This window comes from Gossypium hirsutum, chromosome A11 (genome assembly GCF_007990345.1).
Source record: "Gossypium hirsutum isolate 1008001.06 chromosome A11, Gossypium_hirsutum_v2.1, whole genome shotgun sequence".
Classification (NCBI taxonomy): domain Eukaryota; kingdom Viridiplantae; phylum Streptophyta; class Magnoliopsida; order Malvales; family Malvaceae; genus Gossypium; species Gossypium hirsutum.
The window spans coordinates 93,316,129-93,328,856 of record NC_053434.1 but is presented as its reverse complement, the minus strand read 5'-3'; the positions used below and the strand labels follow the sequence as shown (position 1 = coordinate 93,328,856).

The 12,728-nt window shown below is 31.6% G+C and overlaps 1 protein-coding gene across 1 annotated transcript; it reads left to right on the top strand.

The window, feature by feature from the left end:
* Positions 1-2,228: 2,228 nt before the first annotated feature.
* Positions 2,229-6,408, top strand: LOC107957240 (probable zinc metalloprotease EGY1, chloroplastic). Its single transcript, XM_041081552.1, has 10 exons — positions 2,229-2,738; positions 3,412-3,876; positions 4,016-4,156; positions 4,360-4,461; positions 5,044-5,255; positions 5,450-5,500; positions 5,581-5,650; positions 5,751-5,819; positions 5,886-5,936; positions 6,027-6,408. The coding sequence occupies exons 1-10, from the start codon at positions 2,379-2,381 to the stop codon at positions 6,183-6,185; spliced, it is 1,680 nt and encodes a 559-aa protein (XP_040937486.1). The 5' UTR covers positions 2,229-2,378; the 3' UTR covers positions 6,186-6,408.
* The last annotated feature ends 6,320 nt before the right edge of the window (positions 6,409-12,728 follow it).

Here is a 12,728-nt window from a genome sequence, read left to right as displayed (position 1 = left end):
TTTATTTGGCCCTTTTAATTTTATAAAAGAATTTATTTTAGTCATTTATTTAATTTTTCTTTTATTTGTCAAATCACTCAAAATAAATGGAAAAGTTGAAATTTGTTAACTTTACTGACTTGGCATTGATGTGTATGTCACATTAGTAATTAATTAATTTTTTAAAAATTAAAAATATTAGAATACTTTTATATTTTTAATAAATACTTTTATATTTTTAAAATTTTTTAAATTATAAAAGTTAATTAATTACTGACATGGCATCGATGTGGTAATTCACATGTATGTCATATAAATAAAGTTAACTTTTCCATCCATTTTGAAATAATTTGAAAATTAATGTAAGTTTAAAAGCTAAAAAGTTAAATTATTTTTTTTATTTTGTAAAATTGAAGAGCCAAATAAATCATTATATCTTAGAGATTAAAACACAAATTTTCAATTTAGAGGTAGCCCCTCTAATGTCACCCTTCTTTATCTCTATTATATAGGGGGCGGGCATGGTCTATTTCCGTTAACTTAAAAAGAGAGTTTTACTTTATAATAAATTTTATAAATTTATTATAGTTCTTTGTATTCTTCATAAATTTAATTTTTAGTTTTTTATTTTTTTTTTTCAGGAATTTAGTTTTTTTAGTTCTCAAATTTCAATATTTAGATTCAATTAACATATTTTTTTTGTTAAATTTACATTTTGAAATTAAAAAAAAAAACCCTCACTTGCTAGCAATTTAACAATGGCGTTGTAATGAACTGAATTTAATAAAATAATTTTAACAGTATTAATAATTTGACCTAAATTTTGAAATCTAAAAAAGTAAAGGGACTAAATTCTTAAAAATAAAAATATAGGAAATAATTTTCAAATTTACAAATAGTACAGGGACTTATGGTTTATTTTAGCATAAATTTATACGATTTTATTATAGAGTTACTTGCACTAAACATCCCCAAACTATGATTCTCATTCTAAATTGATTCTCAAACTTTAAAAATTCTAGTTACATCCTCAGACTATTATTGTTATATCAATAAGATCTTTTCATGTTTTCAAAACTTTTATTGCACTAAACTATTACTGGTAAATGAGACATCAAATATTACGTGACATAATTTCTCTCTCTTTCTCTCTTTTATTTTTAGTTATTAATTTTAAAATTTATGCGGTAACATTTTACTTTTCTTTTAAGTTTTTCGTTTTAAAACTATGTATAAGATTTTACTATTTAATGGTTAAATTAACAGGTATAATAATGGAAGGACTTGATTGATATAACACCAATATTTTAGGAATGTAATTAAAATATTTTGAAATTTGAGAACTAATTTAAAATGAGGGCTATAGTTTGGGAATATCTAGTGCAATTAACTCTTTGCTATATCAAAATAAGTTTTGTATTCTTAATTTGAGTTAATTGCATCAACCATCCCTAAGCTATGAACCTCACTTTAAATTGGTTCTCAAACTTCAAAATATTCTAATTACATCTACAAACTATGTATGTTATATCAATCAAGTCCTTTTATTATTAAAATCATTAAATGACACGTCAAATCTTATGTAGATAAATTTAAAATTAAAAAATATAGAATGTTGTCACATAAGTAAAAAAAAACTAATAATAAAGTAAAGCTAAAAAGAAAGAAAGAAAGAGTGAACGATAAAGTTTCTGTAAAAGTTTCGAAAATCATAAAATTGATATTTTTAAAACATTCGCTTTTACCGTGTTCATTTTTCTTAATTTTTTCATTTTAAATTATGCCACATAAGAATTGTCTTGTCTTTTAACCGTTAAACTAACGATTTTAGTAACGAAATAACCTAATTGATATAACATCAATTGTTTAAAGATGTAATTAGAACGATTTAAAGTTTAATATCTATACCCCTCACCTAGTACCACTCGATTAAAAAATGATTAATATACCCTTTTATTAAATGATTACAATCATGTTGATGGCCTTTTTGTCTTTTTATTATTTTATATATGAAATTTTAAAATAAAATAACTAAAATTAAGGATTGAATTTATATTTAATTAATTAATAAACAAAATTTTTACAATTACACTAATAATAATTTTTGAATAAATGTTTAAGATAAAATATTTTTTTAATTATAGTTTTGTATATATTGCATATATGTTGTTAGTTTGAAATTTTAGTGTTGTATGTTATATTCTAAATTAAAAATATTTATATAATTTTAATTAAAAAATGGAAGAAAAAAAGAAGAAGAAAAAGATATTTGTTTTTGAATATCCCGCAAAGAAGATAAAATTTTATGCTCTCACTGTCTCAGTTTCAGAAAACCCACCCAAAACCAAGAAGAAATAAATAATTCAAACCTTTTTCATTTTTCAATTTTATTTGATTGGATGGGAACTCTCACCAGCTTTAGTTTTAACGCCGTGAACTTGAGGTTCAGTTCCAGTTCAATTTTCCGCCAAAGAGTTGGGGTCCAAGTCTTCGGGTCCAGGAAATTGAACACCAAGTTATGTTATTTAATCTCCAAGGAAGTTTCTCGAGAAAAGTTTCTCAAATTTAGGTGTTTTAGCGGCACTAATAATAGTAATAATGACGCTGATTACACCCAAAATGATGGAGAGATTAAGGAGGATAGTAGTAATACTGCTTCATCCACGGAATCCACCGTCACGACGGCGTCGCCGCCCGAAGATAAGGCTGTGCAGGAGAAACGCACCAGTAATGAGCTGCCTCCGTCCCTTTCCTCCAGGGTACAGCGTTTTGCTATTCTTTTTCTTTGCATTTCTTATTGATTTTATTCTCTGAATTTAATTGGCAATTTTGTAGAAAATTGTTAGAATACATGAAAGAGAAAAGTAGACGAAAAAGGTTGTATGTTTAGTTTTACTTGTCTTTGGAATATAAGAGCAAGTTACATTTTCTTTCCTCTGGGAATTAAGAATCAAATTATATTATATTGCAAATAAAATGCCCGAATTCACTGTTATTGGAACAGTTATGTTATATTTGGTTTTGCATTTTCATCATCTATTCATTTGTAATCCATTATGATTTTGCGTTTTAGCAACTTTAAGGAAGCAAATATCAAATAGTGAATAACAAGTGGTAATATAAGTGACTACCAACTGAAGCCTGTCTTCATATATATATATATCTGTCACTCATGTCCGACACATATTCAGATTTGGGAATGGGATATGATCCTCCAAGGACCCTTCAAATACGTAGAAGAAACTTAGAAAAAAATATATACCTATTGTCAAATACAAACTCTCATTCGACACTCATACTTGAGTAACATAGTTTTATATAAATGCTGCCAAATTTTGTAAATACTGGCAAGATGAGTACAGAGAGGGAAAAATGTGAGAATAGTGCAATGACATATCGGATTCTAATCTACTGATGTTTTCCTTTCTTCAGCCACCAAACATAGCTCCTCTTGGATCAGTCTACAATGATTTCCAAATTGATTCTTTTAAATTGATGGAGCTTCTTGGACCTGAGAAAGTTGATCCTGCTGATGTAAAGCTAATTAAGGACAAGCTTTTTGGCTATTCAACATTTTGGGTGACTAAAGAAGAGCCATTTGGAGACCTTGGTGAGGGCATCCTATTTCTAGGAAATCTAAGAGGGAAGAGAGAAGATGTTTTTGCCAAACTCCAGACTCAACTGGCTGAGATCGTGGGTGATAAATACAATCTTTTCATGGTTGAGGAGCCTGATTCTGAAGCCCCAGACCCGCGTGGTGGACCACGAGTGAGTTTCGGTTTGCTGAGGAAAGAGGTGTCAGAACCTGGACCAACTACACTTTGGCAGTATGTGATAGCTATTTTGCTGTTCCTCCTGACTATAGGCTCCAGTGTGGAGCTAGGTATTGCATCTCAGGTATTCCATTTTTGTAGAAATACTTTGAGATCGCTGCATTTATCAGTAGGAAGATAGTAGGAGTTATGTTTTCTTCATTTTTTTCCTCATTACCATTTTTATCTTTCTGAATATATTGATAATGTGCAATCTCTTACAGATAAACCGACTTCCTCCAGAGGTTGTAAAATACTTTACAGATCCAAATGCAGTTGATCCACCAGATATGGAACTACTATACCCATTTGTAGAGTCAGCATTGCCCCTGGCATATGGTGTTTTGGGTGTTCTTTTATTTCATGTATGCATATCATGCTTTTTGATGGTTTTATGATGTTTCACTTTCCCTTTTTTTTTTTTTTTTTTTCAGTTTGAGCTGTTTTGTTTTTGGTGTAGTTATAAAAAAAATCATCTGCTTATGAGTAACATCATTGAACTAGATCAATTTGTATTTTGATGTGCTCATGTTTGACTTTGCTATGTCATGAATTTTGTTGCCTGCAGGAACTTGGGCATTTTCTGGCTGCTTTTCCAAAGAAAGTAAAACTAAGCATTCCTTTCTTTATTCCAAACATCACTCTTGGAAGCTTTGGAGCAATTACTCAGGTGAGTGTGTCCTATTTCTATGCGGCAACTCAATATGTCAGATTATCTTTTAATGATTTCTGTCCAAGGTGCCCTTTTCAAGGATCTGATTGTTGCCTTCTTTTATAAATAGGATATTTAAGTCAGTATGAGCCATGTTGAGACTTGATCAAGAGCTTCGTTGTTCCAACTCATCCTCTAACTCGAAAAGAGATTTAGATTAAAATAATTAGTAGTGATAGATTGTAGTAATTATGTTTTCTTTTGCTAAGTAGATTGTCTTGAGATCCATCTTTTGATGATCCAGTCTCTTTCTGCATGTACTTCACTCTTGTTTCTCTACCTCTTACCTCCCTCTTCCCCTGGGGTCAAAATGACCTTGTCTTTGTTTCCTGAAATTGTAAACCTTTCTGGCAGAGAATGGATTTTATATTTTTTACTGTCAAAAGTTTTCTTAGATGTAATATTTTCTTCAATTATTTTCTGCTTACCTGTTTTCTTGGTTTGATTTGCTTGATGCGAGGAATGAGGAATGTCTAATTGAAATACTTTTGCTTTTCTAATGATATTTTAAAAGCTTTCCTTAACTCTCACTTCCTGCAGTTCAAATCTATTCTTCCTGACCGTAGTACCCAAGTTGACATTTCCCTGGCGGGCCCATTTGCTGGTGCTGCACTGTCTTTTTCAATGTTTGCTGTTGGTTTGTTGCTTTCATCAAATCCGGACGCAGCTGGGGATTTGGTGCAGGTTCCTAGCATGCTGTTTCAGGGTTCATTGCTTCTCGGACTCATCAGTAGAGCAACCCTTGGTTATGCGTATGTTCTTTTGCTTCAACAGCTTTATTATTGACTGAACAGAGTTTATGCAAGGCTTTGATGAAACTGAGATAATAATGTTGTTTTCCACATTCCCTCTTATATGAATATAAATTCTAACAGTTGTATGTGTGAGGTCATTGAGATCAATTTTTTGCAATGAATATAACAGACATCACATTCTAAATGTACAGGGCAATGCATACTGCTACAGTATCAATTCATCCACTTGTGATTGCAGGATGGTAGGGTAAATTCCTGGATATCTGCTTACCTAAAATCTTTGTCTGGATTTTCTTACAATACAAGTTACCCACCATTTCAGGTGTGGCTTAACCACGACAGCTTTTAATATGCTTCCTGTGGGGTGTCTTGATGGTGGACGGGCTGTGCAGGTACCTTCATACTGATAGAGAGCTTCAAGTCATTCCCATTCTTTAGCTTTGATGGTATCTTGCCACAAGATTTTGGATAGTTTAATTGCATGTTTTTCAGGGTGCTTATGGAAAGGGCGCACTGGTCGGGTTTGGTCTGACAACATACACACTGCTTGGATTAGGAGTGGTATGCACCTACTAGTTCCTCCTGTCTTTGATATGGTGCAGCTAATCTGTTTCATCTTATTTGCAGATTGGAGGACCTTTATCGCTTCCTTGGGGTCTGTATGTGCTGATATGTCAGGTATGCCAATTGGAAGTTCATTATAATAAATTAAAGTAGAATTAACAATCGTCTTTCTTATTACCTTTATTTTTAATGAAAACTACTCAGAGGACTCCCGAAAAACCCTGCTTAAACGACGTAACCGAGGTTGGAACATGGAGGAAAACAGCGGTTACGGTCGCTGTTTTCCTTGTTGTGTTGACCCTACTTCCTGTATGGGATGAGCTTGCTGAAGAGCTAGGTATAGGCCTTGTAAGTACATTTTGATATGTTATACATATATATATATCGTATGTTCAGAAAGAATTTAAGAGTAAAGCCAATTTTGACATAAAAATCCAAATATAATTCAGATGACAGCCATTAACTTTTGCCTTTGATAGTTCATAATTTTGGTTCCGGATTCATTGGGGTACTCAACTTTCTACATTTATTGTAACTTATTCCTAGAAAATTAGATATGATATCTTTGCTGATTTTCTTTTCTCAATTTTTTTTAGTAATTGTTGGCATTTACTCAATTGCCATAATTATAATTAACGGTGATCATGATCATGAATCAGCTCGGTTCGAATAAATTTAGTAATTCATGTATTTATATTGCTTTTATATATTTTATAACATATAAAAATTAAATATTATAATATTATATTGTAAATATAAAATAGTATAAAATTATTAAAAAATTGAACTTCAAATTGAAATTGTGATTTATTAGTCGAATCATTGTTATATTAAAAAAAATATTAGAAATCAAATAAAATTTAAATTTTAGATTTTAAAACGGGTCGAATTTGGACAAGCGTACATGTAGAGTTGTCTCATTTATTATATATGTTTAACTTATTTATATTTTATATCCATTTGTGGTCATTTGAATCGTAGATTAATAATGTTTTCTCATATTTTCTTACGTGATTACAGTTTGAGCAGGGAGAAAATGAATGATTAAGACTTTATATTCAATTTAGCGTTTAAATTATACCAATTTTCATTTCGGTACAACCGAAGCTTTTATACTATTAAAAGCCGACAGATACGTGTAGCTTATTAAAATGGACCACTTTCTCTATCATAATCTACATGGAATTAAAAATTAGAATACAATTAAAATTAATGAATATTAAAAGCTAGTTTTATCTTCAATAATTAACAGAAAAAGAATGGTTTAAAGGGAAAAAAGAAAGCAGCCATTCTTTATATATGATCATCAATATTATATATCTTTTGTTAATGCTTTTTCTCCAGACACTCTCAAGACCATGAGTGTTTTACTTAATTTTAAGAAACAAGTTGAGCTTCAATTGGGTTTTAAGTTCAAACAAATATTAACTGATGGAGGTGGAGAGTTTCGTAGCTTCTTGCATCCTCTTCAACAGTTTGGCATTAAACATCGATTGTCTTGTCCGCATACTTCCCAAGTTGAACGACAAATTGTGGAAATGGGGCTTGTTCTTCTTGCTAATGCCTCCCTTCCTCTGGTTCATTGGTGCGATGTTTTTACTTCTCCAATTTATCTTATCAATTTGTTGCCTACAAAAGCCTCAGCTGGAATATCTCCTTTTGAGAAGCTTTTTGGTCACAAGCCTAGTTATCATTTTCTCTAAGTTTTTGGCTGTTTGTGCTATCCACTTCTTCTCCATATAATCCACACAAGTTGGAGTTTCATTCTACACCATGCACAGTCTTGGGCTATAGTAGTCCATACAAAGGTTATAATATAAATGCTTTTCCATTTGCTGCTGCCACTTGTGAAACAGTGAATTCATATAAAAGGTTGACCACTACAACTCTTCCAGTTCTTCCGGATATACACTCTTACTCCATTTCTGATTGTATTATGAATTCTTCACCTTCTTTCTCTTCAACTGGACCTTCTATTTCTAACATGGCATTCAATTCTTCACCTGATGTTGCTTCATCTGTTGATGCTTTACCAATTTTGGGTGTTACTTCACCAACAAATATTGTACCTAGGTTGACTGTCAATACTCATTCTATGGTGACAAGAAGCAAGGTAGGAGTCTTCAAGCCAAAATCCTATAGTTCCATAATCAGTATAGAGGAACCTACTACCATACATGAGGCAATGGCATATCCTCTATGAAAGCATGATGAACTTGAAGCATTGATGCGCAATCAAACTTGGTCTTTAGTGCCGCCGCCACCTGACAGAAAACTTGTTGGTTGTAAATGACTTTTCAAGGCTAAAAAGAATCCTGATGGTACTGTGGCACGACTCATAGCCCGTCTTGTTACACAAGGCTACTCTCAATCTGCAGACTATGATTTCCAAGAAACCTTCAGCCCTGTGGTTAAAGCCAATACTGTTCGGACTATTTTTGCATTATCTGTCTCTCAGAAGTGGCAATTGAGACAAGTAGCCGTGAATAATGCCTTTTTAAATGCAGATCTTTGTGAAGATGTATACATGAGGTTCTTGAAGATAATGGTCAACATTTGGTGGGCAAAATACACAAAGCATTATATGGTCTCAAGCAGGCTCCCCGTGCGTGGTTTGAAAAGTTAAAAGAGGGTTTTTCCTCGAACAACTTCAGTTTCAGATTTCTCGAGCTGATCCTTCCCTGTTTTTCAAGAAAACTGCATTTGGTTGCATCTTTCTATTAGTATATGTTGATAATATTGTTATGACAGGAACTTCTAAAGAGAATGTAGAGCAGGTGATACGAATTGTGAATACTAAGTTTTCCTTAAGGACCTTGGGAAGCTTCACTATTTTTTTGGTTGGAAGTCATCTCACACTTGGTATTTAACCAATGTGGAGCTTCACTATTTTTCTGAATACAAATTGCTGATATTTTCACAAAGCCTCTCACAGCAGGAATGTTTGAAAATTTCCTAGATAAAATCCATGTCTATTCTGTCAAGCAATATTTAGAAAATAAAAGTGCTGATGATTCAAAGAATGCTAAAGCCAAGCCAGCCCAACTGCGCTAAAGCTAAATCAGTCCAAAAATTGTCATGCTGTTGTGATGAGCCGTGATTGGTTATTCATTTTTCCTTTCTGCTATCACTCCGATGATTTCATTTTGTTATCATTTGTTTGTATGTGTTGTTGTGGTCTTATATTAACGCAGCTTGCTTTCTTTTGAATACATTGAATAGTTACTCTCTTCTTCAATACTATTCTATTCTTTCCTTTTTGAGTCTTTCAGTTAAAGAGGATACCGATATTTATAAGTGTTGGAGATCTTTTGTATTAATTGAAGTGATTGGGCCTATAGATGATAACTACTCTATCAATGTTAACTACCACTTGTGTGTCAAAGTCTCTACTTTTCTCTTGAGAATCAAAAGAGAATGATAATTTTTGGAGAAGCAAAAATAAAGCTTATTTGTTAGGTGAGAGGGGGTGTTAAGGATTTTTGAAAAGAATTTTGAATGAAAACGAAGGAGAATGGGATGGGGGTATTTATAGGAGAAAACATCAATATCTATTAATGTCAAGGTTTCTTATATTAAATGAATTGATTGGGCTTATATATACTAAATACTCATAAGTGTCTATCAATATTGATTATTTTGATCTTATACTATATAAGTGTCAAGGTTTTCATACCTTTTTTCTCGCAGTCAAAGCATAAAATTATGTGAAATTTGATATTATATTGATCTTGACACTCATGAGTATCGAGATACAATTATCTATATACATATTTAAGTAAATATTTTCTTTTACATTATTCTAAGAAAAAGGATTTCAAAAATTAAAAAATAAAATAAGATGCATAAATGCAAAATTGACTCCCAAACTACTATACTTAAGTATCTAATTTTTTTTTGTCAAAAGTATTGCTTAAAGCATAATATTGTTTACACTAATTACCCCAAGTGTTGTACTTGGGTTAAAGCATCTATTTTCATTTAAAATAACGCAATATTTGAAAGATTTTAGATCCATTTTTTTTTTATAAAACTCTAATCATATCCTAATATTACCAACTTAAAAACGATTTGGCTTTGGATATGTTCCTTTGAATTATTATTTTTTTTGGTAGATTTGAATCCACTTTTTTATTCAAGTGCTAATTATAAAGTATACAAATTTTACTAATCCAAAAAAATCAATGATGGTACTTAATAACCTCAATAAAGGAAAATTCTATGGAAAAAAAAAAGAAATTAGTTAAAGGATTAAGATGCAAAAAAATCTTTAAATTTAAAAGAAAATTAATTAAACTTTTTTTTTCTTTGCACCTAATTGTATTCTTAAACTAAGAAAATATATCTAATCAACCTCTTTGATTGACTATTAACTTTAGGTTAATCTTTAAAGTGTAACGGTTCCTTTCTCACTTTTTGAGGCTGTGTTTATCACGTGGCATATTAGGTTATGTCATGTGCAAAACAAATGAATTTTTTAAAAATATTTGTTAAAAAGATTAAAAAACTATAAAAAATTTAAAAATTATAAAATATAAAAATTTATAAAATATATTTGGTATTAATAAATAATTATAAAAATTATATATGAAGTAAAAAATTCTAAAAATAGCTGACTCCAATAAATTTAACAATTGCTCTCTAGGAGTTTAGTTTATTTTTTAAATGAAGAGAATTTAGTACGTATGACTAAATGTCATTTTTGTCCACTTATTTAAGGTTACAATATAAGGAAACATTCTTATATAGCATATTTAAAATTTACTATTTACCTCTTTAAAACTTTACCATATGTAATTGTCAAAACCATTTTTTAAAGAGATGTTTGAAAAATGGGGATCGACTTTTGAAAAACGAAAACGGGAGTCGCCACCAACCTTTTTAGGTGTGATTGGATCACCTTATGAAACGTTTTGGTCTACGAAAATTAAGAAAACAGGTTCGGGAGTCGGTTACGTACGAGGAAGGATTAGCACCCTCGCAACGCCCAAAATTGGTACCAAATTGAATAGTTTTCTGTCTTAATGTCAAAAATTTGAAAGGATTTCAAAATAGGATCCCTTTTTTAAAACCGGAATTATTTAAGTTGAAAAATCGAGATTCCTTAGCTCCAAAAGAATACAAACATCACATCCAGCATGATAGGACACGATATTCTTAAACTCTCGTAACTGAAATCATCCCGTGATTTACAAAATCTATTTAGAAGGATACTTTAGACATTTAGACAAACGGGAGATCGCAACCCAGTATGTTAGGGCACTATTTCCCGAATTCCTAAATACGAAAAACATTGCCTCATTTTAGAAAAACTTTTGGATAAAATATGACAATTAAATAAAATATATTTTTTTTTAAATAATGATTTGAGTAAAATTTAAAAAATAATTTACTATGAGTAATACTAAAAAAAATTATTATAAATGAATAGTTTGATATGATACTAAAATTATTAAAAAATTAAAATATATAAAAAAATAGGAAAACATGGATTAAATCAAAATAAAAAGGGTTGAAAAACGAAGATGAACAAAGAATAAAGTAAGAACAAACCGTAGAAAATAAGAACGTAAGAGGGAGAGAAATTTGAGTGAAAGTTCTCAAAAATTTTTATTATTTTCCAAAACTCCAGTGTGTTTACAATGAAGGGAGAGGCCTCTATTTATAGTTGAACCTCCTCAAATCCAACGGTACAGATTAATTACATCAACAATTAAGATTAAAAGGTATCTACAAATTAAATCTCTAAGATTACAAAATCATATCCTCTAAGATTGCATATCATATCTAAGATTGCAATCATATCTAAGATTGTATCATATCTAAGATTGCATATCATATCTAAGATTGCATATCATTGAAGATTATATTTCCATATGAGTCAAGCTTGTAGATGGGACCTTAAATCTTTTCAAGTAATGGGCCATTCCGATCGAGCCAAATTATATTTGTAATTTTGGACTGAACTCTGACTTCGTTTTTTTTTTGGGGTTTATTATTTTTGTTTTTGGACTTATTTCTGGGCCCGGGCAAAATTGAGTGCCTACAGCTGCCCCTCTTTGCTCATTGCTGTGTAACAGGAATAGAGTAAAGACTATAAAAGGACCAATTTTGCTCGGGCTCGCTGAGTCTTGAGTTCTTGATCCTTGATCTTCTTTAAATGGCTTCTTGACGGCTTCAATCTGTTTCACTGCAACTCAGGAAGGCGATATCTGCTATCTTTGATCTGCTCCCCGTCTAATATAGAGACGTCAAATCTGTTATCTTCGATCTTCTCCCCGTCTAATACAGAGACACCAAATCTGCTTCTTCAATCTGCTCCCCGTCTAATACAAAAATGCCAAATCTGTTATCTCCGATTTGTTCCCCGTCTAATACAGAGATGGCAAATCTGTCATCTTGGATCTGCTTCGATGTAAACACATGAAGGTCAGATTTGCTATGTCTTCGATCTGCTCCCCGTTTAATACAGAGATGCCAAATCATCTTGGATCTGCTTCAATGAAGGTCCAATCTGTTATATCTTTGATCTGCTCCCCGTCTAATACAGAGATGCCAAATCATCTTGGATCTGCTTCAATAAAGGTCAGATCTGCTGTGTCTTCGATCTGCTCCCCGTCTAATACAGAGATGCCAAATCATCTTGGATCTGCTTCAATGAAGGTCAGATCTGCTATGTCTTCGATCTGCTCTCCGTCGAATATGGAGATGCCAAATCTGTTTCTCCGATTTGTTCTCTGACAATACAGAGATGCCAAATCATCTTAGATCTGCTTCAGCATAAACACGTGAAAGCCAAATCTGCTATGTCTTCGATCTACTCCTTGTAAACGCAAGGATGCCAAATCATCTTGGATCTACTTCAATGTGAAAACATCCTAAGGTTAGATCTGTTATGTCTTCGAT